Here is a 27,350-nt window from a genome sequence, read left to right on the forward strand (position 1 = left end):
CCGGGTTCGGCGTTCGGGAGGCCGCTGGGAAGCCCCACCGCTTGGCTGTCACCTTTTAAAACAGCCGGGGGGCTTCTCGGCGGCCTCCCAAATGCCGAACCCGGAAGTTCGGGTTTGGTGTTTGGGTTCAGGAGGACGCTGGGAAGCCCCCCGGCTGTTTCAAAAGGTGACAGCCGGGCGGCGGCGTTGTTTTGTGTGTGGGGGGGGGGGTTTCGTTGCACGAATTAATTGACTTTACATTGTTTCCTATGGGAAACAATGTTTCGTCTTACGAACTTTTCATCTTACGAACCTCCCCCTGGAACCAATTAGGTTCGTAAGACGAGGTATTACTGTACTTTTAGGATTTTTGTGATTATTTATAAACCTGACTGCTTGGCTCAAATTTAAGACGTATCTGGTTCACATCCTTAAACTTCACCTAGGCTGTGCTGAGGCCAGCTTAATATTTGAGCTGTTTTAAGAAAATTCTGGCCAGGCTAGGATGTTGCCAGATGTTCAGTCCAAACTGCTGGCTATTGCAGACCTCACTGTGCAATTCCCTGCTGTTGTACCTTTCCAACTTTCCATGCCAGGAAAACAACGGCTAATTGCTTTTCTTTCTGTGTCCAAGTCTTACTGGACATAAATATTTTTGAAAGTATGTGCATATATATACATATACCTTATACACGTAACATTAATTAAATTTAATATACAAAGTTAAAGTATTAAGATACAGATATATTCAGACACAACAATCACCCTCACCCTTTTTGGGGTATTTTTCCAGTTTTAGCTCAATATGTGGTTTTTTTTAACCATTTATGTTACAGTTCTTTCTTAGTAGCACGGTAGTTATAGAATTTCCCTGCAGTGCAGAACTTTACCGGTTTTAAATCTGCCAAGTGGTACTTTTTAAATGGCTATTTTTCTTTCCCTGAGCTACTCATTTTACGGTGCTTTTTCAAATGTCAACCAATGTACTGTTTCATCATTTTTCCAGGTGTTTGAGATGGAAGGGTTTCTTACCCACTCCTAAATAGCCTAAATGACCTTTTATGGTTGGAAAAATGATGCAATGGTACACCTTTGAAATAATAATAATTATTATAACAGCAATCATGTTTTGAAAGCCAAATGACAAAGTAAGTAATTCAGAGAAAGAAAAATCATATATTCAAAACATACACTGCTCAAAAAAATAAAGGGAACACTCAAATCCTAGATCTGAATGAATGAAATATTCTCATTGAATACTTTGTTCTGTACAAAGTTGAAAGTGCTGACAACAAAATGAAATTGATTGTCAATCAGTGTTATTTCCTAAGTGGACAGTTTGATTTCACAGACATTTGATTTACTTGGAGTTATATTTTGCTGTTTAAGTGTTCCCTTTATTCTTTTGAGCAGTATATACTGTATATGCATACATACCAGTGAAGGGCTCCACTTACTTTTTCCTACCAGTTACAGGGATTCTGAGGCCGGCATGGGTGTGCGTGGCCCCGAAATGTGTGTGTGCGCCCCATGTGAGATTTCACTTCTGCACATACGCCTAAAGTACAAAAATGGGCATAAATTGCCAAAATCTCACCTGTGCGAGCATCCTCTTGCAAAATTTTACTACGGGTGCATGCGCAGAAGCAAAACCTCACATGTCCCGCCGGCCTCCAGAACCCACCAAAAAGTCCTATTGGATCGCTGATGATATTAATACCGGGTGGGGCCCATTACTGATACATACATACACAAGCAAGCATATACCTATTCCTCTGAAGCTTTGAACTGGGAATGTTTTGCACAGAAAGTTTTATGATCATTATGAGTGTATAAAAGACTTGTAACAGAAGCTATAGTAGATCTTATTGAGGAAAAGATGGAAAACTCTGCTGAAGTTGTTTGATAATAGTTAGAATCTATGGGTCTGCTTAGAAGACAAGAAAGCAAAGCAAACAAAGTAGATGGCAAAGTTTGAACCAGCACAAACTGGAAAATGCTGCTTTCAATTTGGAACAGGATAATACAGAGTATGCATTGGGGACAAGTAGAGGACTATGCTGTCCATTCTTGACTTCCAGAAACAATTGGCACCTTTTACTTGCAACTTGATAGTTGGATGTGCCCTAATTATGAAAAATTATAAACAGGACAGATCAATTTTTGTCTGAATTTGCACAGCTTGATTGATTGAAACATCTTATTCCTCTGTCAATTATCTCAACTCTTAATGGCAGCTACACATAAGAAGGGATATCTTGGGAACTTTTGCGGTCATATTTTTAGCTTTCCCTGTAACTCCAAAGTGGGATTTGAAAACTGATCTATCTATGAAGTACCTAAAAGAGTTCAATTTTGTTAAGACATCTCTAGGAATGTATCTTGATCACGAACACTAGAAGGGATAGTTCATCCTTAGGTAAATTATTTGGATGATATAGAGTGACATTTAATTTGTTTAAATTTATTTAGTCGATTTATTGATTTGGTTTAACGCCAAACAAGTGTGAGCCTGTTGGGATAAAATTTATTCCTCTCAAGGTTAATTGGATAGCTCAGACAGCTCAGTTTTGAAGTTTGCATGACTTTCCTGTTTCATTTCCTGGAAAACCAATATCTGATACAGGGATGAGAAAACTGTGAGCGTTCGGATCTTTCAGAATTAGAGTTGGCCATCTTGGTTGGGATTGCTGGAAGTTGTACAATGCAATCAGGGATGAGTTGCTATTACTGGCAAACCAGTGCACTTCGTGTGCATCTTGGTAATTCAGGAGGTAGCACGTGAGCATCTCCTCATGAGATTTTGGTTCTGCGCATGCGCAGGAAGCAAAAAAAGGGCCATTAAAAAAAAGATGGCACCACCCGACAGACCAGTGAAGTGGGCCACTACCGGAACAGCACGCCCTAGCACACTGGTAGGAAACCCCGCCCCGATGTTATGTGGAAAAGACCTGGAGAAAAGGGATGAAGAAATACAGCTTGGGGAACAGTCCAATAAGAGACAATAAGTTTCTGGGCTAAAAGGAAACAACAAGAGAATTGTACTTGATTTGCAAGATTTTATTAATATAGCTTTATAATGATGTAAAATTTGCTTATCTGGTTGCGCTCCGTATCTGACCTATCTGGTAAGGCTGACATAATTCAGTAATATCTGAAGAGCGAAAGGAATCACTTTGCTAATCTAATATCTTATCAGTTCATATCAGTGTTGAAATACATTTGTTTTTTTACTACCAGTTCTGTGGGCATGGCTTGGTGAGCATGGTGTGGCTTGGTGAATGTGGCAGGGGAAAGATATTGCAAAATCTCCATTACCACCCTACTCTGGGGCCAGCCAGATGCGGTGTATGGCAGTTCTCCAAACTACTCAAAATTTCCACTACCAGTTCTCCAGAACCTGTCAGAACCTGCTGCATTTCACCTCCAGTTCATATGCTTTAAGAAAAACATTTTCTTCTGATTGCTTATAATGTAGTTGTATCCTGTTATTTTCCTCCACTAAGGTCAAAGCAGCTTATATAAAATTCATGGATTATTCTCAGCTAAAAGTTGATTGATCCAGTTTTACTAATTTGAATAATTTGCAAATTTCAAGTTAATATTTTTGGATGTGTGGGGTGTTAATCCATAAATTGAGTTGCGAAATAAACTTCCAGTTAGCTCTGTAGGCTTGTTTTTCACCTTCCCCAGGCTCCAGAGGCTTCCCTGGAGCCAGGGGAGGGTGAAAACGGCCCCTCTCACTCCCTGGAGGCCCTCCAGAGGTCAATATCTCTAAGACCGCTTTTTGCCGCATGAACCCAGCGACCGGTCAGGTCCCACAGAGTTGGCTTTCTCCGGATCCCGTCGACGAAACAATGTTGTCTGGTGGGATCCAGGGGAAGAGCCTTCTCTGTGGCGGCCCTGACCCTCTGGAATCAACTCTCCCCGGAGATTAGAATTGCCCCCACCCTCCTTGCCTTTCGCAAACTCCTTAAAACCCACCTCTGTCATCAGGCATGGGGAAATTCATTCCCCTGGACTGTTTCTGCTTTATGTATAGTTTATATGAGATGTATGATTGCTTTTTATATTAAGGGTTTTAAATTGTTTTAATTATTGGATTTGTACTGTTTTGCTGTTGTGAGCCACTCCGAGTCTCCGGAGAGGGGCAGCATAAAAATCTAATTAATAAATAATAAATAATAAAACCACCCTCCCAGAGCCTTCACGTGAGCTGAATCAGCTGGCCAGCACACACATGCACACTGGAGCTGAGCTAGGGCAATGGCTTCTGTGCTGGCCGATATGGCTCTGCGTGCCACCTGTGGCACACTGCCATGGGTTTGCCATCATGGACCTAGGAACTGAGTTATTGCAAATGAGGTTTTCCAAGGCAGCACCCTCAAACTACAAAGATGTAGGATATGAATCAGTTCTATTCCTCACTGCAAATTTTATGAGATATCTTCTGGCTCCTACAATTTAAACTAGGATTACATGCCTATTCCAAGTTTTGTTTCCATGTCCATTAGAAGTAAACATTTTGTAAAGTAAAGAAGTCAATTGGAAACTAGCTTTTCTCGATTTTTTGAAGTCTGTTTTTTTCCATTCTCAAGTTCTTCTCTAAAATGTTTCTTTTCTTCTTTATTTTCTCTTACATAAAAATGTACAGTATTTACAGTGAACATAGACTAAAATGTTTTCAATTTGATGTAAAAACATATACAACTCCATATGTGCTTCTGACGAAAATCGGGATGTAAATCATCCCGGATATGTGTATTTTTCTTTTATGTTTGTGTGTTTTTATATGTCTGTTTTGTTTTAAATAAAAAAATTAAATTAAAAAAAGAAGTAAAAATTTGTATTCCTTTATACATCTCATTTAAACAACCTAAAATGAAAACGCATTTATCTGATCACTGGAGGTCTTGAGAATTACAATCCAAAACAACTGCAAGGACCCCATTTCAGAAGGCTTGCTGAGTTACTGGATGGTTTTGAAAGCAAAAAGCATGAGATAGCAATGACTTGTTTCCTTACTGTCAACCGTTTCGAGGCATCCACTTCAATCATCCCTCGTAAGAGATTCTGACAATCTGGGGGGATGAAATGTGGCATATGGAACACGCCACGTTTCACTTTCTCCAACAGCTGCCTCAAGTTATCATCATCGAATGGCAGAGCACCCTGGAGCAGCATGAGAAAAGAAGGGAAATAATATGACTGAGCAAAATCAATTACAGAATGAAGAAGGTAGAAGCAGAATGGTGGGAGCCTGTCTCACAAACTAAGACTGGAATAGAGAACAATTTGATAGCGAGACACAACATAGCAGAATTATTTTCATGCAAATTATCCATTGTAGCTGTAGTCCTAGTACCTCGACTCTCCTAGGCAAACTTTTTTTTAGCAATGGATATATATTGTAGCACGTTATTGTGCAAATTTACATTACACAAAGGAGAAAAGCTACTCTGATTATAGAGCAAATGACAGGGACAAAGTAATTTTAAAAATTGTTGATGTTACAAAAGATTGACTATAAGGATTGTGATGTCCACTGTTGATAATTAGAGCTCTCTGAATTTTCATAGAAATGAAAATATTGATTGGAGTGGACTTTATTACAATTACACTTGTGCATAATTAAAATGAAGGAATTCATAAAGCGAATGGATTCCAGAAATAAAAATAAATAAGACAGTTCACATAACCTTTATTGCTACATTAGTTTAAATATTATTTATTTACATTCTGTTCCTTCCAGTTGGGAGTGCGGGATTCAATGAGATACACTCAAATGCTTTGAATGGTAAATCATGAGACTCATAGGCTCTTAGAGTGCAAAATCATTCCAGTGCCACAATATATGCATGCTCCTTACATGGCAAAAATGTTCATATGTAAATATAAGTGGTTGCAAAACTTTCTATCAGTTTACAGGGCTAAAATACAGGAGAATTTGACTGGAACATTGCCCTATTAATTCATCTATGCATTAATATCATTAATATCCAATTAAGCCAAAATTAAAAACAAAAGCCACTGATTAGAATATGAATTTCCTCAGAAATCTATTTTAGTATCAAAAATGATACCCAATCAATGTTTATTTCTATGTTAATATTCTGGGAGGAAAAACAAAACAATTCAATGCTAAGGTTATAATTCCTTGGATAAGATTATGAGTGCTTGCATTTTTTAAAAAAAGTTTATTTGTTCTTGCTTTGGGAGAATTGTTAACAGGTCTTATTTTACTGATTTGTCTGATTGAAATTATATAATAGCTAGAAAAAACATAAATCAACAATTTTATGCAGTTATATTTCCAGTAATTTATGCATAATTTTGCAGTCATATTTGTTGCGTCAAAATTCTATATTGATATGATGAACAAAAATGAGTAGGGCTATCTCTGCTTCTGTGGCTTGCAAGAGACAGGCAGAATTTTACTAAAGTATAACCAACCATCTCCTAAATGCTTTTCAACTTCACCAAAACCTTTAAAAAATAATGTACTGAGCTTAGGTCACTGATAACTAAATTGAATTACAGGTCCAAAGCCAAACTGCTTTCTTGTAATGAGGTAAACAATTCTTCCCTCAGTGCTGTATATCAGTGTTTCCCAACCTTGACAACTTGGAGATATCTGGACTTCAACTCCCAGAATTCCCCAGCCAGCATTTGCTGGCTGGGGAATTCTGGGAGTTGAAGTCCAGATATCTCCAAGTTGCCAAGGTTGGGAAACACTGCTGTATATGATCCCAAAATATTGAGTAGTGATAATAAAGACTGCACTTTTGAACCCTTATTAGAATCTCTGATTGGCACTGCTTACAAAGAAAACTAGTTAAAAGGCTTATTTAAATGATTACCAAATGATGAATAAATCAAAATTTTGAGATAATTGGAAGAGCTAAAACTACCCTTATTATCCATTAATTCAAACACAGCTTCATTAAAACACTTGATTCAGTTCGGCTCTCAATCTGGCATGCAGAGATACAGAAGCAAGGTGTGTCTCATTTGGATGACTTGAGTAAAATAAAACTGGGAACTGTAGATTAACTTGTAACCTCAACTTCACCTTTCTTTATCTAAGTCACTAAAACATTTTACAGCTGGTTTGGGGGTCAGAGGACTGCACATTTATTGATGCTGTTCATCTATCGAGATGTGTGTCAGCCCTATGAGGTAAACCCAGATCATGGAACCAGCTCTACAAGAAAACTAGAACTATATTTTACTGAGACAAGCTGCAATAACCAACTTTATTATTATTATTATTATTATTATTATTATTATTATTATTATTATTATTATTATTTAGATTTGTATGCCGCCCCTGCCCAAGGACTCGGAGCGGCTCACAACAAGAAAAAAAACAGTACAAAATGCAATATTTAAAAAACAGTTTAAAAACCTTAACATAAAAACAATCACACATCTCATGCAGACCATACATAAAGTGGAAACAGCCCAGGGGAATCAATTTCCCCATGCCTGACAGCAAAGGTGGGTTTTGAGGAGTTTGTGAAAGGCAAGGTGGGTGGGGACAGTCCTAATCTCCAGGGGGAGTTGATTTCAGAGGGTCGGGGCCACCACAGAGAAGGCTCTTCCCCTAGATCCCGCCAGATGACATTGTTTTGTCGACGGGACACAGAGAAGGCCAACTCTGTGGGACCTAACCGGTCGCTGGGATTTGTGCGGCAGAAGGCGGTCCCGGAGATATTCTGGATATTTATTTATTTTGTTCAATACACAATAATACACAATGAAGGTAATAGAGGACACTTTTGGGGAAATAGAATTAGAGAAAGAATAGAAGAGAGAGTATAGGATAAAATAATCAATGAGAGAAAAGAAGAAAGATATAGGGATAGAAGAGAAGATATATGGGATATAGGAGAGACAATAGCACAGAGATCGGAAGGCACTCTAGTACACTTATGTACGCCCCTTTTAGAAGTCTGATTGAATGAGGCAGACAGAGATTTCAGCCTTTCCATTTGCAACTGAACAGCACACCTAAAGTGGCTTCAAGAGGCTCGCAACCTCTTATGCTTAGTGATCATGCCTTGTGGCCTGGTCTCAAAGAGAATCTCAAATGAGAGTCTTCATGTGGATCCCAGTCATGACACCCTTGTACATGCATTAGAATGGCCCTAATGCAAAAAAAAAAAAGTTTAAAAATGTAAAATGAAAAAAAGAAAGAAAATAGGAAAGTCTTGATCCCTATTTCCCCCATTGGCCTGTTGAATGTTGTAAGCCAACCGTACACTAGGCGTTTTTCTTCAAAAAGTCACAGATTAGATGTACAATCATTCAAAACAACTCCCTGATAAAGAAAGAAGCCAGTTTCAGGGAAGGCCAGTCAAGCACTCCAGCAGTACCTTATCCTTCACCATCAAATAGAAAAATGCATCAGCCACCTCTGAAGGATTTTTTTTTACATTACGTTTAAAAAATTTATAAATACCAGTGTCTTTGATCCGATCCCTAGAGCCAAACTCTAGGGAGAAGAACTGAATCTTCCATTGATGGCTACCTTTGGTGCCGATCATAACAAAATACAAACCCAATTCTGTAGTGCTCCACTTTCATCCATAATCCACATCCAAACAGCAGTGGGGCAAGATTGCATTTTGGCATCACTTTCTGTTCCAACTCAATTTACCTTGCAAAAAAAGATTGTCCTTTTATATTAAGAATGGGACAGGTACTAGCAGAGCTAAACTGAAGTCTCCTACTCTTTGTCCTTTATTGTAGCTAAGAAAAAGCTTCTTCTTCTTTTTTAGTCTGACCTGCAGTTTTCATTGCCTACTTTCTCACTCTGAGAGAAAATAATTGACTCGAGATCACCCATGTTGTGAGTGGCCCACGACCGGGCGAGTTAGTGACAGATTCTGAAGAGGATGAGCTGGGCCTGTCTTAGTATCCTAGGCCAGCATTCTTGCCAGCTGAATCAGAGAGTGAGATTGAGGGAGAGTTGGAACCAGAGGAACCTCCAGTGACTGTAGAAACCCCAAGGATGGTAATGTCTGAGTCAGAGGAAGAGGGGGACATGGGAGACCAGGAGCCCCTATTAGATGCCCTTGTCAGAAGGTCAAGAAGCAGACAGGAATATCTTTATGGGGAAAAAGTTCAGAAAATGAGTCTATGAAAGGAAATCTAGTCAGTTATAGCTCTGGAAACAGCTGACCACACCCAATCTGTATATAAGGGCGGGTTTCTGGGTAAAGAGGTGTGGAGTTCCAATGTTCGTCATGATGGAGGACTCAGATCCAGAGTTCCAGAACTGCCGTGCTGAGAAACTGCTGTGGCTCCTTTAAGAGTCATGCAGAGATGCCAATGAATGAGAAAAGAAAAGAAACCTGGAGACCTGTGAGGGTATGTGAGCGATTTACGGACCTTAACTAAAGGAAGAGTGTGCTAATTGGCTCTGCTGGCTGTTCGTTATCTCTTGGCCAATTTGAGCGGGGCCTATGCCAACATGAACTGAAAGGTCTGCTCCTGTCTGTACAAAGCATCTTTAACCATATAAAAAGTGTTCCGATCTGGTAGGCCAAAAGCAGAACAACCCAGCTAGCTTTGTCGCATCTAGTAGGGACTAGAACTCATGGTCTCTGCTTTCTAGCCTGGCGCCTTAATCAAACTAGCTACAGTGGTCAACTATTACAGAGTTAATCACCTTTTCTAAAAAGGCCTGTTATTCACTGCCATTCTTGGAAAATCAATTACCTTAGCACTATTCGACTACTGCAACACTCTGTACATGGGGCTATCTTTGAAAAGTGTTCAGAAACTTCAGATCGTGCAGAATACGGCCACGAGAGCAATCATAGACTTTCCTAGATATGCCCATGTCTCATCAATACTCCACGGCCTGTACTAGCTGCCGACCAGTTTCCAGTCACAATTCAAAGTGTTGGTTATGACCTATAAAGCCCTACATGGCATCGGACCAGAATACCCCCGGGACCGCTTTCTGCAGCATAAATCCCAGTGACCGATTAGGTCCCACAGAGTTGGCCTTCTCCGAGTCCTGTCGACAAAACAATGTCATCTGGTGGGACCCAGGGGAAGAGCCTTTTCTGTGGCAGCCCCAGCCCTCTGGAATCAACTCCCCCGGGAGATTAGGACTGCCCCCACCCTTCTTGCCTTTCGCAAACTCCTGAAAACCCACCTATGTTGCCAGGCATGGGGAAATTGACATACCCCTAGCGGTTCTAATTTAGGTATGGTTTGTCTGGACTGTATTGTTTTTTATAAGGATTTTTAAAAATAGTTTTTTAATATTGGATTTGTATATGTATTGCTTGTTGTGAGTCACTCCAAGTCCTCGGAGAGGGTCAGCATACAAATCTAATAAATTATTATCATTGTTGTTATTATTATTATTGTTATTATTATTGTTGTTATTGTTGTTATTGTTGTTATTATTATTATTATTTATTATCATCATTATCATTATTAAAAACAAACTTTTTAAATATTTGGGCATATATTTCCAATGTCAGCATCCTGGAATCAAAAGCAAAGGAAGGTCACCATTAGGACTCATAAATGCAATTTTGCATCTCATTAATTCTAATGGCAACAGCCACATTCCAGCCACAATAAAAAAAAATAACTGAGAGCCAATGCCATTAGCCACCTGCTACACAGGGTACATATTTATTGTCATAACTTAAACGTCCATAGAAATAGCTCAATCTAATTTTCTGAGAACTTGATGCAAGCATCCCAGCACATATCAGCAACCCTGCTGGGACTCCAATCTGGCCTTATTTCTGTAAAAATTGAAATGAAGCTTTGCCATTTCAAATATTGGATTCCATTATTTTTTGTTTTGGCCATACTTTGGCTTTTCTGATTTATATGCTCATTGTGGAAGGTATCATCATCATCATCATAGATTTCAAACGTGACATGCTATCACGCCACCACCTGATTTCATTTGCCTATGAGGGACCATCCTCTGAGTTGAAACAAACAGTGTCCTTCCCTGACACGGGTATCTGTCACAAATTAAGCAAAACTCTGTTTCTATGTGGAGCAGACTTTTTCATGAGATTCTCCTTCCTTGCAAAGTGGTGGTGCAGCAGGTAGAGTGCTGTACTGCAGGCCACTGAAGCTGACTGTAGATCTGAAGGTCAGCGGTTAAAATCTCATCACCGGCTCAAGGTTGACTCAGCCTTCCATCCTTCGGAGGTGGGTAAAATGAGGACCCGGATTGTGGGGGCAATATGCCGACTCTGTTAAAAAGTGCTATTGCTAACATGGTGTAAGCCGCCCTGAGTCTAAGGAGAAGGGCGGCATAAAAATTGAATGAATGAATGAATGAATGAATGAATGAATGAATGAATAAATAAATTTAGCCAAGATTCCTTGTCCAATCCACAGGAGAGGTTTCACTTTTGTCAGTCAATGTTTTGCCATCTTCAATGCTAGAAAGGAGATTCAGTAACATCCCTGTCTCTCAACACTGGGGGGAAAAATAGAAACCATCTCTTATGGACTTCTCAGCTGTCCTTTCTTATGGTGTGGCACATGCCTTTCTTAATTCCATTATCACACCAGTTCAGAGGATGAGAATATACTTTTGCTGTTAGCTGGCAATTCATCAAATATCTCCAGAAGCATGGCTCAGGATTGTCTTAACACATGGGCCTGATGGGCACTTGCCTGTGGGCCCCACAATAATAGGGGTCCCATACTAAGCTGTACATCTTTCCCAAAATTTGGGTTTCAATTTTTTTTACTACCCGTTCCGTGGGCGTGGCTTGGTGGGCATGGCTTGGTAGGTAAGGCCAGGGAAATCTCCATTCCCACCCCACGCCAGGGGAAGGAAACTGCAAAATTCCCATTTCCTCCCGACTCCAGGAAAAGGTTACTTCAAAATCCCCATTTTCTCCTGTTCAGCTGGGACTCAGGAAGCAGAGAATAGATGTGGGCAGGGCCAGTCAGAGGTGATATTTACCGGTCTCCAAGCTACTCAAAATTTCTGCTACTTGTTCTTCGAACTACTCAAAATTTCAGCTATCGGTTTTCTAGAACTGGTCAGAATGATGTTAACCCTTCAATGCACCCTGAATCATATAAATACAGCAGTATTTATATACTGTATAGTAATTTGTTGATTACTGAGTATTATTGTGTTTTGTCAGAAGCGCCAATAAAATAAATATGTGTAATTTTAGCGTCCTTTTACATATTTATTCCTGTGAGTAGTTGTGGTAGGAACCCCAGTACACTGCTTTGCCCGTTAAGACGACCTTGGCACTGTTATCACATATTTATTTTTTAGCAATATTGGTAACTTTGATATCTTTCTCTATAAGCGTTGGTCTATATTTTTTGTTAGCTAGAAAGGTTCCCCCCCCCCTTCAATATGCCTGTTTTGGTTTTTGACATATAAATCAATTAAAATTTTAAATGTTGTGTGGGACTTGTTATTTAGATGCACAGATGCACAGTGTTACTTTAAATCAGATCTATCTCACTGATACTGATGCACAACTTAAAGAAGAAAATGAAACTATAGGATATAAATAATAATTGAATTATATTCATAAATGGTGGATGAATTACAGAACTCTGTTGATCGTCTTTTAATTATAATCTCCTCTCTATTTTAGCACAATAAAAAGTCTGAATTCTAATAAAAACCTCCTCTGCTAATGATAGGAGTATCAGCAATTTAGGGAAACAGGAGAATAATTTGTCATGCATTTCGATGATGGGAATCTTATAGGTAAATTTCATTCTTGAGTAAACAGGACATAGCAATAATATAGGTGAAGCCGAAGTTGAAATGTAAAAATACGAGGGGGGAAAAAGATAAAAGATAATGAGGATCGTAACTCACCACTAACAATGCAAACAAAATGACTCCACAGCTCCATACATCTGCTTTTCTCCCATCATATTTTTCTCCCTGTGCAATATGGTAACCAAAGAATATTAGGGAAATATTATCAGATGAACCTACATTGTATGAAAAACTATTTTCTCCCCAAAGTATGGGCCTTATACTTTACAGTTTTCAAATAGAAAATATTTAGCTTTATATCAAATAAATATAGGGTATATTACACCGAGATATAACACTAGACAAATTAATTCTACCAACAGTGCTTACCCACCAAACCTTTCTATCCCTCTCTTTTAATGAACAAGCATACGGAGCCCAGGTGAAAATGGACTGCTTACCTGTATTGGTGGTTCTTCAAACTCTTATTTGTACATTCATACATTTGGGTGATATGCCTACACAGAGTGGAGGACTTGTCAGCAGGAAGATCATTCTCTAGTATGTGTACTCTTGGGTAAAATTCCTACCTGTTCCCTCACTTTCCCTAGAGGAGATGCAGCAGTCCAGGGGACATTCAGGCTACCTAAAACTGAGGCACCTGTAGTGGAGAAGGTGGGATTGTAGTATGAATGCACAGATGACAATTAAAAGAACTACAATTTGAAGCATGCAGCTTAATCTTCTTTTTGTTGCCTCTGTGCATCCTATAAGTGAATAACTGATTATTTCCTCAGTGGGGAAGGGCAGGGACCCAGTCCCTGTGGAATGAATGACTCCTCTGCTTTGTCCAAGAAGACTTCTACTCTTTGGGATGTCTATTTAACATTTTAAAAATGATGAGATTGTGTGATAGCCCTGATAGGGTCAAGCAAAAAGTTATTTACTAGGAAGGCTGCAAATGAAGTTATGGATTTGATCAAACTGGCATTTATCTGCTTGGAAAGCATAATTTTGGCTAGTTGTTAAGACAGTGGAGAAGTTGCCAATATCTATTTAGTGAACATCGGAAGTGATATTGATAGGTTCTTTTTGATACCAGATTTTTTAAAGAAAATGGTAAAGAATGAAGAAAAAAAGAATCCCAGTTTTGCTGGAAGATACAAAACACCTCTCTACAAAGGGTGGCCTTGCTTATGCTTATTTACACTAGGAGATGGATTGAACAGGATCCTATGATTGCTGTTGCCATTCAATAATGAAGAGTTTATTCGTACACTTGGTGACTATTGGTGAACTAATGCATCACAATATTTTTTTTTTGCCTGATGGATTGCCCTGGATGTCATATATCCACATATTTTCTACTCCAAAAGATAAAAGGTAGGCAGCTTTAAAAAGAGATGGTTTTAATTGGGCGAGCTTTAAAAGATTACCAAAGATTACCAAGAACAGGTCTACCAGGATCTGTTACTTACTAGCCCAAAACACAATATTAGGGACAAATGGTCCTTTGAATTCCAATTATAGGAGAACAATGACAGGAAAACAATCTCCACCTCCTGCTTATGAGCATCTGCCTGACTATCAGTGGGAAATTGACCTTGAACTTAATAAGGCTACTATTAAGTTCTGTAGCAGACTATAAGCCTGGCTTCATACTGTTTGATGTTATGCTTGTCTGCATTGCTTGAATAATCTAGATGGCCTGGTTCTGACGCAGATTCAAATTCTTGTACCACTATGGATTCTAGATAACTGATGTGGTACTTCATATAAAATATCTTTGAATCAACACCCCTCCTCTCCTCACACACATTCTGTCAGTGATAACTGATATCATAAATAGTTGGGGTGCAGAGCCAGAAGCCTTTAGTCAGGTCTGGGAAGTTCACCACCAACAAAAAAAAGATAATCATTAGATGCCTTTCAAATTTAGAGGCTCATTCATGGATGAAGATTCTTGGATGAAAGCTTATTTGAGGAAAAAAAAGCTTCAGGTTTGATGGATTCACATACGAAGCCAAATAAATGGTATCATTCTGCCTTAGTGGTCAATACAAAGAGAGGTCCTGCAAGTGAAGAGCCGTAGGATTCCTTTCTACTTTGATTGATAAATCAATAAAAATACTTAGAAGAAACATCCTTCAATTTTTCTGCCAATAGCTTTGACGTAAAGAGAATTCAAGTTGCAAGCTGTTTGGGTGGAAGGCAATAATAAATGATATGTGGAATGTAGGTTCAAAATTATTGTCCTAGAACCCGGAACAATATACGTCAATGCTAACACAGCTGCGACAAATACCTTCTTTCATAAGACTTTCATAATTATTCTTTCATAGGAATAATTTTTTTCTGGTTTGCTTGGAAAATATCTGGGGTTAACTGTAATTTTTATCAACATATCCCTCTCTTAAACAAAAAGAATAAGGGAAGGCCTGTTCATTTGTGGCAATTTGTGGCCACACTAAACGCTTCCTGAAGGGGACATTCCTTGTCATATGCCTTACAGCAAGGGTGTCAAACTTGCAGCCTGTGGGCCAGTTGTGTCATATGCTGGCCAGTCCCATCCCTGTTTTAGCGAAGGAGGAAAAGTCACGATACATCACATGATGACAATGTGAAGCTGCAAGTTTGACACCCCTGCCCTACAGCATAATCAAATGGGAAGAGAGCAGGAATGTCAAGCACCCAGAAAAATCTCCTTCTGAGAAAGCTCTGTGCAGTAGATTAAATCTTATACAGATGAAGCAAACAAGTAAGAAGTGCTTTTCATTAAAGCATTTGATGAAGAGAAGAACCCAGGTCCTGCTGCAGCAGTCAAGAAAAAAATGGAGGAAACAGGTGGGAACACACCCAAGTGCATGCGTGCTGGAGAGTGAGTTTCCTGCAAAAAAAAAAAAAACAAGAAACAAAACCAAAGACACACACACACACACACTGGGCAGGCGCATCCCTCATATGTGTGATACACATAAATCATAAAGAAGAATGTAAATCAAGGTGAGAAGTATGGTATATATCTCCCATGTGAAAGAATGAACCGGGCATTGTAGAATGCAGCCGAGGAAGGGAAAGGAGGATTAGAAGGGTTTTGATAGAGTGTCTTTTTTCAATCTGTTGGAAGCGAAATGTAACTGGTATGGCAAGCATCAAGAGAATGTTTTAAAAATGGAAATGGAAAGGGGCCGGTGTATGGAATACCTATCAAGCAGACAGGACCCCATATAAATCCTTCAAGAATGGAGTGAGCAAGACTCATATAGCAATCTTCTTGTAGCTCTAAATCACAACTCTGATGCATCAAGTTAAGATTTAGCCTTGTGAAATCTCGAGGACAGCAAGCACTGTGTAGGAAATCAACCTTGAAGCAAATCATTCTCAGTTATAAGTTTCTAGATTGAGTGGGATTTATCTAAAATGGTTAAAAGCACCAGAGATCCATAGGAAAAGATTAACCCGAGTCCATAATTGATTTCTTAACCCCACACTAACTTACCCGGATTACTTCTGGGCAGGCGTAATGCGGCGATCTGAAAAATAAAACAGGGTCCAGTAAATAATATTTTTTTTAAAAAAATATATATCCTATTTTTGTTTGTACTGATATGTGCTTTATCTGCAAAACCCACATCCAATAAAGTTTCAGAGATGGCATCAGTCATTAGTGGAAAATTAAACTCATGGTTCAGGCCCCTATTTTTGGTTCAGATATTCTGATGTTCTCTACTGGCGGCAAGGTCATAAGCTGCATGGCGTAATCACTTGTGTAACGAGTGTAATTTCCATCATATCCCAGCACTCTTCTGCAAGACAGCTTCCTTGCATAGGAGTCAAGAATGCTCTTTAATATAGGCTGATAAAAACATATTTACCTGACATGCCATCTTACATGTCATAAAGCGACGAGTAATCAATTTGTAAATTATATCTGGATATGAGTATTAAGGAACAGTTGATAGAATAGTGAGCTGTACTGACATGTCACGTATTTATTTAGGAAACTGCCCAAAAAACAATCCCCCCCCCGGGGTTTTCAATTTATACATCTATCTTGTTGTATATTATTATATGTTTATTTCATTTGTAGTAATATAATTGGTCCAGGCTTGACTGGTAAATATGATTGCCAAAATCCATTAATATTAACTAGCAGCAGTTGAATGGATGGCCATCAATCATTCAAATAACTTCCTCTGTTCAAAATATAGTAAACTGAGAGGGAACCTTTTCTGTAACCAGCGGTAAATTTTTAGGGTGCTGTTTTGTTCACTATAAGAACAGATGGGAATTTCAGAGGCATCATACAGGTAGTCCTCAAATTGTGACCAAAACTTTCATTGCTAATCAAGGCAATTGTTAAGTAATGGAATTCATGCCCAATTTTATGTCTTTATATGCTATGGTTGTTAAGCAAAACACTGCAATTGTTAAGTGAATCATGCAACCATTAAGCAAATCTCACTTCGCCCATTGACTTTGCTTGTTGGAAGCTGATTGGGAAAATCACAAATGGTGATCACATGACTCTGTGCCATAAATACAGGCAAGTTGCTAAATTGCTAAGTGCCCAAATTTTGATCAAGTGACTCTGAGGAGGCTGTGATGATTGTAAGTGTGAGAACCTGTTATAAGTCATTTTTTCCAGGGCTGTTATACCTTTGAATGGTCACTAAATAGTTGTAAGTTGAAGACTGTATATAACATGACTCTGTGATTTGTGCTGCTGAATGTCAGTTCTTTTAAAAAGTTTTTGTGACCTTGGATTTCATTAAATATATATAAAAATCAAGCCTACAAGAAGTGCATTAAAAAAAAACCCTTATCTGAGCTCTTACTTTTGAAGGAAAAGCAATTGAAAATTCCTTAGGCCAAGACCCTATAGCAGTGAAGGTGAACCTTTTTAAGTTCATATGCCCAAAGGGAGGAATGCTGGGAGGCACACATGCGTGCCCATACCCATAATTCCATGCACCCCTCCTGCGGATGTGTGTGTGACTACCCCCAGGCACACACCCGTTTTTCACTCTCCCCAGACTTTAGGGCCTTTCTAGGAGCCTGGGAGTGCAAAAATGCCCCCCCCCCCCCGAGGTCCTCTAGACTAGAGCCTGGAAATGTTCCATTTACTGACTACTTCAAGTTGGGAAATGGGCCATTTAGGTTAGGTTAGGTTAGGTTTATTGGATTTATATGCCGCCCCTCTCCGCAAACTCGGGGCGGCTCACAACAATAATAAAAAACAGTACAGTACACAATACCAAATCCAATGCCCACCCATCCAGATTCCAATTGAAATTAATAATCTCATAAAAAAACAGTATATATAAAAAACAGGCACACAGTCAGTCAATCAACAAAACAACATGGGCAAGGGGGAGGTGTTTTAGTTCCCCCATGCTTGACGGCAAAGGTGGGTCTTAAGGAGTTTACGAAAGGCAGGGAGGGTGGGGGCAATCCTAATCTCAGGGGGGAGCTGGTTCCAGAGGGTCGGGGCCCCCACAGAGAAGGCTCTTCCCCTGGGTCCCGCCAGACGACATTGTTTAGTCGACGGGACCCGGAGAAGGCCAACTCTGTGGGACCTAACCGGTCGCTGGGATTCGTGCGGCAGGAGGCGGTCCCGAAGATATTCTGGTCCGGTGCCATGAAGGGCTTTATAGGTCATAACCAACACTTTGAATTGTGACCGGAAACTGATCGGCAGCCAATGCAGACTGCGGAGTGTTGGAGTGATATGGGCATACTTGGAGAAGCCCATAATTGCTCTCGCAGCTGCATTCTGCACGATCTGAAGTTTCCGAACACTTTTCAAAGGTAGCCCCATGTAGAGAGCGTTACAGTAGTCGAGCCTCGAGGTGATGAGGGCATGAGTGACTGTGAGCAATGACTCCCGGTCCAAATAGGGCCGCAACTGGCGCACCAGGCGAACCTGGGCAAACGCCCCCCTCGCCACAGCTGAAAGGTGTTTTTCTAATGTGAGCTGTGGATCGAGGAGGACGCCCAAGTTGCGGACCCTCTCTGAGGGGGTCAATAATTCCCCCCCCAGGGTAATGGACGGACAGATAGAATTGTCCTTGGGAGGCAAGACCCACAGCCACTCCGTCTTGTCTGGGTTGAGTTTGAGTTTGTTGACACCCATCCAGGCCCCAACAGCCTCCAGGCACCGGCACATCACTTCCACTGCTTCGTCGACCTCTGACCCCCCACTAACACCGACTGCGACCGACCGGAGAGGTAGGAGGAGAACCACTGAAGAACAGTGCCTCCCACTCCCAACCCCTCCAGCCGGCGCAGAAGGATACCATGGTCGATGGTATCGAAAGCCGCTGAGAGGTCAAGGAGCACCAGGACAGAGGACAAGCCCCTGTCCCGGGCCCGCCAGAGATCATCCATCAACGCGACCAAAGCAGTTTCCGTGCTGTAGCCGGGCCTGAATCCAGACTGCTGAGGACCTAGATAATCGGCTTCATCCAAGGACCGCTGGAGTTGAAGTGCCACCACCTTCTCGACAACCTTCCCCATGAAGGGAAGGTTGGAGACTGGACGGTAGTTATTAAGCACGGCTGGGTCCAGGGAAGGCTTCTTGAGGAGGGGGCGCACAACCGCCTCCTTATAAAGTGGTGGAAAGGACCCCCTCCCCAAGGAGGCGTTGACAATCTCCTGGACCCAGCTCCGTGTCACCCCTCGACTGGCCGAAACCAGCCAAGAGGGACACGGATCCAGTAAACAGGTGGCGGAACTCACAGCTCCAATGGCCTTGTCCACTTCATCAGGTGTCACCAAGTCAAACTCCTCCCAGACAGATGGACAAAGACGTTTAGCCCCAGTCACCTCGACTGACTCATTGTCAGTCGACTCTGTTTCACAATTGGAGTCGAGGTCTGCTCGGATCCGGGCGATTTTATCAGCGAAAAACGTGTTAAAATCCTCGGCACTACTCTGCAAGGGCTCCCCAACTCCCCTCTGATTAAGAAGGGAGCGGGTTACCCTAAACAGAGCGGCCGGGCGGGATTCCGCTGATGCAATCAAGGCGGCATGGTACGCGCATCTTGCCGCCTTGAGCGCCACTTTGTAAGTCTTAATATGAGCTCTTACAAGTGTTCGATCGGATTCGGACTTACTCTTCCTCCATCGCTTCTCCAGACGTCTCTTCTGGCGCTTCAACACCCGGAGCTCCTCGTTGAACCATGGAGCTCTACGGGGTCTAGTGCCGCGGAGAGGTCGCAACGGCGCAATCCGGTCAAGAGCCTCCCCTGCAGCCTTGTTCCAGGCCTCAGCAAGAGACTCTGCCGAACTGTGGACAAGTGTATCTGGAATAACCCCAAGCGCCATCTGGAAGCCTTCTGGATCCATCAGGCGTCTGGGGCGGAACCTCCTAATTGGTTCCGCCTCCCTGCGGGGAAGGATTGGAGCCAGGAAGTTAAGCCGCAGTAGGAAATGATCTGACCACGACAAAGGCAGCACTTCTAAGCCCCTTAATCTCAGATCATTACTCAGTTGCTCAGAGAGGAATATCATATCGGGTGCGTGCCCACCCTCGTGAGTCGGACCCTGAACTACTTGAGTCAGGTCCATGGCTGTCATGGTGGCCATGAACTCCTGTGCCAGTCCAGAGGAACCGCCGAGCGACGGCAGATTGAAGTCCCCCAGGACGATAAGTCCGGGGAACTCCACCGCCAGCCCGGCCACCTCCTCGAGCAGCACAGGCAGGGCTGTTGACACGCAGCTGGGAGGCAGGTACGTGAGTAACAAGCCCACCTGAACCCCTAAGTCCAACTTCACCAGGAGGGACTCGCAACCCGCAACCTCTGGAGCAATGAGCCTACGCAGGCCAAGACTCTCCCTGGCTATAATAGCCACTCCTCCCCCCCTTCCCTGGGGTCGAGGTTGGTGCCATACCCGAAACCCAGCTGGGCAAATTTCAGAGAGAGGAACTCCTCCCTCCGGGCCCAGCCAGGTTTCGGTCACACAAGCCAGGTCGGCCTCCTCATCCAGGATCAGATCCCGGATGAGGAGAGCTTTATTTACCACCGACCTGGCATTGAGTAGCAACAACTTGAGCCCAGGGCCAGAATTACACTCATCACCAGTGCTTTGAGTTAAGCTCATGGAGCCTGAAGAAGGGATCGCTACTAAGCAGCGATTCCTCCTTCCCCTGGAACGGCTAGCTCCATGGCTTCCGCCATACCTGCCTCTCCCCAGCAAGACTGGGATATTTTGACCCTCTGCCACCCCAGAGATAAGTGTCCCCTCCCCTCCTGTTTCTGGTCTCTGGAGGTCCTCTGGGGTGGGGAAGGTTGTTTTTGCCCTGCCCAATGTCACGCTGAGTATTGACAGCTCCAGAGACATTCAGATTTATTCAGTAATTAAATAGTTAAGAGTGTGTGTGTTGCATTAGCTCCACCCATTATGATGTAAAATCCTGCCATATCATTCATGCATCATTTCCTTCTTGTTGAGATCCTCCATATTCCTTTGTTATATTCTCTGTTAGTTTCAATGATGTAGCACGCATTTCAGATGCCTCCAACAGGCATTACTTATTTTTTCTTATTTTCGTAATAAAAGTAACTTCGTTTGAAAGCAGATTCTCTCCTTTAATCCATCGACTCTCAGAAATGATTTATTATGGTCCACGCGGGCTGTAATTTATCTCTATTTCTGTCACCCGAAGGTTCTCCTAGAAAGGTTCTGAAGCCTGGGGAGAGCAAGAAAAACCCAGAACTTCCTGTTCAACTAGAAGTCAGCAAATGGAACATCTCCAGCCTCTGGAGGCCCTCTGGCCTTCGGCCTCCAGAAGCTGGAGGCTGTTTTTGCCCTTCCTAGAAAGGCTCTGGAGCTTGGAGAGAACAAAAACAGGCTTTCCCCACTCCCTCTGGAGACAGAAAACAGGTTGTTTCCTGATTCCCAGTTGGCCCAGAAGGCCTGAAAATCAGCTGGCCAGTGTAAAAAAAAGCGCCAGCCCAGAGTTCACATGCCCACTGATACGGCTCCGCATGCCACTTGAGGCATCTGTGAAATAGGTTTGCCATCACGGCACTATAGAACAAACATTATCTTTTTGATTCACAAGATATCCTGGAATCAAAAAGAATTACAAATACTTCTCTGTGGAAAACTTGTAAATCTGCCCAAGTTTTTCTGATAAAAGTCAAGTGGCTCCAGAGGATCAAGCCAGCCCTATGTTATAATTTATAGTTCCAAGATCTGCTCTCTTTCCACAATCTGCGCATATTGCAATTGAAAAAATGCCCAAGCATTCCACCGAACAAGGCTAACAATGACTAACAAATAGAGTTAGTAAAGAACACATTGTCCAGAAATGTAACAACATTTAACAATATTTTCAGTAAAAGGTAAGTACAGACGTAACATAACAACTCTCTTAAGCTCTCTTTATAACATCATCACAACCTACAGCAAAATAGATCCTAACTTACCCAGTTTTAGATTGTGACATTGGACATGGAAAATCATGGGCCAATGATTTTTGTCGAACATTCCACTTCCCTTCCCCTCCCCTCCCTGCCCCCCTTCCCTTCTCACATAGTTTTATTTTACACCCTTAAACATGTTATTATTGGTGGCCAAGAAGAGAAAGTCTCAAAGTCTCTTCCAAAGAGTATATAATGTGTTTATGTCATTCTTTACTTACTATTCTTCATATAATACTACTTTAAATATACATATTGTGATCAAAAAATAAATCCATCATTTTTTTTCTTTAAAGATAAGATGAATTGAAAAAGTTATATTTTTCACTGTCTTGCTTACTCAATGGTTATATATTCAATCAAATCAGAGAAGCAGTGGACGTGATGTGCCGGTGCCTGGAGACTATGAGGGTCTGGATGGAAGTTAACAGGCTCAAACTCAACCCCGACAAGTGGCTGTTCCATCTGTCAATTCTTGGTTTGGGGTGGGTGGGTGGATTTGATATTGACCCCCTCAGAATGGGTCTGTAATCTCTACATCCTCCTAGACCCTCAATTGAGATTGGAACATCTCTCAGCTGTAGCTAGGGGAACTTTTGCACAGGCTCACCTAGTACACCAGTTGCAGCATTATTTGGATCAGGAGTCTCTTCTTACAGTCCCTCATGCCCTTATCATCTCACGGCTCAATTACTGCAATGCGCTCTACATGGGGCTACCCTTGAAAAGTGTTAAGAGACTACAATTAGTCCATAATGCAGCTGTGTGAGCTGTTGTGGGTGTGCCAACACTCCACAAGCTGCAACTGGCTCCCAATTGGTCTCTGGATGCAATTTAAGGTGTTGATTATCACCTATAAAGCCCTACATGGCTTAGGGCCAGACTACTTATGGGACCATCTTCTGCCAGTGACCGATTAGGACTCACAGGGTTGGCATTTTCTGGGTCCTGTTGGCTAGACAGTGTCAGTTGGCAGGGCTGTGTGGGAGGGCCTTCTCTGCGGCAGCTCCAGCTCTCTGGAACCAGCTGCCCCCAGAGATCTGTACTCCCCCCACCCTCCTGGCCTTCCGGAAAGCCATGGAAACCTGGATGGGTCTTATAGTCCAATCCCCTGTTCAAGCAGGAAAGTCTATTCCATTTCAGACAAATGATCGTCCAATCTCTTCTTAAATACCTCCAGTTTTGGATCACCCCCAATTTCTCAAGACAAGTTGTTTCACTGATTAATTGTTTTGTCAGCAAATTTCTACTTACCAGTAGTTCTAGGTCGATTCTCTCCTTGATTATTTTCTATCTATTGTTTTTTAACCTGCCTTCAGGGACTGAAAACTCATTTGTATACTGACAGTCATTACGCAGAGGAAAATCCAACAACAAGAAATAATAATAGTTGTTGTCGCTAATTATTTAACAAGTATGCACCCAAATAAGGTTGTCCCTTTTTCTCTCCTCAAGCCATCTCACCTTTTCTGCTATATCACTAGCCATATTTTGTGTGATGTCTTCAAAAGGGGATCAATCGTGAAGACCAAGAAGCAATATTTACAAGTGCGCTCAGCTCAGGAATAGCAAGATATATGAGAATTAAGTAAACTTCTTTGAAGGGGAAGTAGCCTAATTTGATTCCCAAACTCTAGGGACTCCAAAATGCTATTTTGAAGTACAGTAGTACCTCAAGATACGAACCCCTCATCTTATGAACAACTCGTGATACGAACCCGGGGTTCAGAAAATTTTTTGCCTCTTCTTACGAACTTTTTTCGAGTTACGAACCGGCGTTCGGAGACTGCTGGGAAGCCGCGCGGCTATTTTAAAAGGTAACAGCCAGGCGGCGGGGCTTCCCAGAAGCCTCCCGAACGCCGGTTCGTAACTCGAACAAAGTTCGTAAGAAGAGGCAAAATTTTGCTGAACCCCAGGTTCGGTTCGGGAGGTTGCTGGGAAGCCCCCCAGGCCGGCTGCGACCTTTTAAAACACCCGCGCCACTTCGCAGCTGTCTCCCGAAGCCGAACGCGGAAGTTCGGCTTTAGCGTTCGGCTTCAGGAGACAGCTGGGAAGTGGCGCGGGTGTTTTAAAAGGTCGCAGCCGGCCTGGGGGGCTTGCCAGCACCCCCCCGAACCCTGAACTTTTGCCGAACTTCTGGGTTCGGGGTTCGGGGGGTGCTGGGAAGCCCCCCAGGCTGGCTGCGACCTTTTAAAACACCCGCACCGCTTCGCAGCTGTCTCCTGAAGCCGAACGCGGAAGTTCGGCTTTGCCGTTCGGCTTCAGGAGACAGATGGGAAGCGGCGCGGCTCTTTTAAAAGGTCGCAGCCAGCCTGGGGGGCTTCTCAGCACCCCCCGAACCCCGAACCCGGGTTCTGGGGGGTGCTGGGAAGCCCCCCAGGCCGGCTGTCACCTTTTAAAACAGCCGCGCGGCTTCCCAGCAGTCGCCGAAAGCCGTTTTTTTGCGGGGGGGGGGGGTTTTGGTTGCACGGATTAATTGACTTTACATTGTTTCCTATGGGAAACAATGTTTCGCCTTACGAACCTTTCGTCTTACGAACCTCCTCCTTGCACCAATTAAGTTCGTATCATGAGGTATTACTGTATAATGATTTGAAAATATGGTCTCATACTAAGGATACAATTACATGTCACATACTGGCTAAGGAAGTAAATGGTACCACAAATTATTGTGGAAAATTGGTAGATAGGGGACAGATTATGCACCTTCCTATTTAGACTATTTTCTATGCAAAGCCTGCCTTCCCAGTCCCCATGTACACAGAAAGAATTTAAGAAACCACAGTGATATTAGCTGGTCTTAAGAGATAAAAGGTTCAATCACAACTAATAAACTATTATGTCATAAGGGAAAACGCTTTTTTAGACTTGGTTCACACATTGTAATAAGCTTCCCATGTGATTACTTCAGAATGGCAAGGAACTCAGGGGATGAACCAACATTCCTAAGCATGAAGCTTAATTGACCTGGAAAAATTTGCTTTCCTACAAGAATTGAGGCACTTACAGGCCAACTGTGCAGAGGAATTAAATCAAGCAGACTGAATCTGTTTAGCACTTCTGCAACATTAATTGCTGACTGCAAGCTATGCCTGTCAGATATGTGAGACCGAGCTTAGTACATTTGGAATCAGAAAAAAGGTAAAAGTTGCCTCAAGTCATATTCAATTTCTGGTGAACATATGGACATTTCCATATAGTTGTCTTCACAACAGCAGAGAAGTTGATTGCCCATTGTCCTTCTCCAGGATGTCTTTCTGACTTTCCAGTTTACCCTCCAGCCTTAGTATTTCTTACTGATCTCATATCCAAGTCCTAATCAATCTGACCCTGCTTAGCTTTTACAAGATCAAGGTTGCCTAAGTGCTACCATCTGCTATAGGAGTCCTTTAAAACATGTTAATTTTCCTACTCATGCAACACTACTCTATAAATTCAGACCTCCATTAGTCAGTTCTCTTTTCCAATACTTAATAATGTAATTTATGTAAACTACTGCTATACTTCTGCAACTAAATTTTAATGCAACTAAAATTTTCTGAAATCCATTCTTTTTCTTTTACATTTTAACAACTGCTTTGTAAGAAAGCACTTTAAAATTATTTTATTTTTGCTTTGTTTATAAGAACTTCAATGTGTCCCATGTAGCTTTATGCAGAACATTTGGTATGTGAACTGCTTTGTGCATTCCATTTTAAAAACAAAATACTTTTTCAAGAGTTTATTTTGAGAATGAAACTAAAATTGCTCTGCGGACATCCACAACAGAGTGCCTGTTTAGAGTTGTGTATATTTGGGTTTTCCTTGTTATGATTTAAGTGCGGTATTATTTTGGATCTTGCCAGTGAGGTTTTTTTTTTTTCAATTGTCCTGTTGTTGTTAGCTTGAGCTGAATGGAGTGATATATGAGGCAGAATTTTGGAGCAATGAGCCATAGTGGTGCAATGGTTAGAATATAGTATTGCAGGCTAATTCTGCTGACTGTCAGCAGTTCGATCCTGAGTGGCTCAAGGTTGACTCAGCCTTTCACCCTTCTGATGTTGGTAAAACGAGGACCCAGATTGTTGGGAACAATATGCTGACTATGTAAACAGCTTAGAGAGGGTTGTAAAGCACTATGAAGCTGTATGTAATTAAGTGCTGCTGTTGGTATTTAAGTAGCACAGGGCTGAATGGCAATTGAATAAAATGACAACAATGAAAGACTGCTGTGTCAAAATAGGATCAGAGACTGGATCGGCCTTTAAACTGGTCCCATAATTTGCTAGATGACTATGTGGGCATCAGATTTCCAATGAGGCCATCCTTCCATTTAAGTTCAAGTATAGTTATTTTGGATGTTGTCTTTTAAACCATAGATGTAATACAAGGCAATGGAATGTATGGTTGGAGGAAAAGAGGGAGATAAGGGGATTCTCTGTTTTATCCTCTCTGGTACTGTACAGTCCAGATAACAACTTGGTGATAGTTGCCAGGTATTCAGCACATTTGGACACAGCTCTTAGACGTATCAGCCTGAAGGCTCTGGAACAGAATTGTAAGCCTGGCTAGATAAGGTTGGAGCCACTTCAAACTGTTCATCATCCCCTGGCAACCCATTGCAATTAATTCCTATGGTTGTCCCTCCTTGCCTCTAATTTTTTTTTATCTTGAACCTGTCTGTGTCAGGTGTGCTTCCATTCAAAGTCCAGGAAAGAAAAATCCCAACTCCACTTGATAGAGATGAATACTCTTATTAGACAAGAAGTGATAGCAACAAAAGGAAAGCAAGTTCTGAGGCAAAAGGTACGTAAAATGCTTATACAAAGAATCTCAAAACGCTCCCTCATAACCCCCTTGGGCAATTCATCCAATCCCCATGTCCCAAGATGTGAAATGGGTGCATTGGCCGTTTGGACTTCCAAATCTGGTCCAGCGAAGCCATTGTCCTTGAGCAGGTTATAACAGTGATAGCGAAGCTTTCTTGGCTTGGGAGTGTGCCAGGACAATGGCTTGTGCGTATATGCGCACACCTATAATGCAATGCCCTCTCCCCATATATGCACACAACCCCCCTTCCCCCCCCATGCATGTGCATAGGCTTCATTAAAGACTCCAGACTTGCAGTAGGCCTGTTGGGCCATTTTCACCATCCTCAGGGTTCAGGAGGTTTTTCTGAAGCCTGGGGAAAAGTGAAGATGGCCAAAAAGATGGGCAAAAAA

The 27,350-nt window shown here is 41.9% G+C and overlaps 1 protein-coding gene across 7 annotated transcripts in view; it reads right to left on the reverse strand.

Moving 5' to 3' along the window:
- The window catches only part of BRSK2 (BR serine/threonine kinase 2), a 585,161-nt gene that overhangs the window by 119,316 nt on the left and 438,495 nt on the right, over positions 1 to 27,350 (reverse strand). For all 7 annotated transcript variants that reach the window (XM_070765086.1, XM_070765110.1, XM_070765119.1 and 4 more), the window contains exons 6-8: positions 16,218 to 16,251; positions 12,836 to 12,904; positions 5,005 to 5,151 (exon numbers count right to left, since the gene is read on the reverse strand). In XM_070765086.1, coding sequence (XP_070621187.1) covers positions 5,005 to 5,151; positions 12,836 to 12,904; positions 16,218 to 16,251 — 250 coding nt within the window. The remainder of the gene's footprint in view (positions 1 to 5,004; positions 5,152 to 12,835; positions 12,905 to 16,217; positions 16,252 to 27,350) is intronic.

The sequence above is a fragment of the Erythrolamprus reginae genome, chromosome 1, assembly GCF_031021105.1.
Source record: "Erythrolamprus reginae isolate rEryReg1 chromosome 1, rEryReg1.hap1, whole genome shotgun sequence".
In the NCBI taxonomy this organism is placed as follows: Eukaryota; Metazoa; Chordata; class Lepidosauria; order Squamata; family Dipsadidae; genus Erythrolamprus; species Erythrolamprus reginae.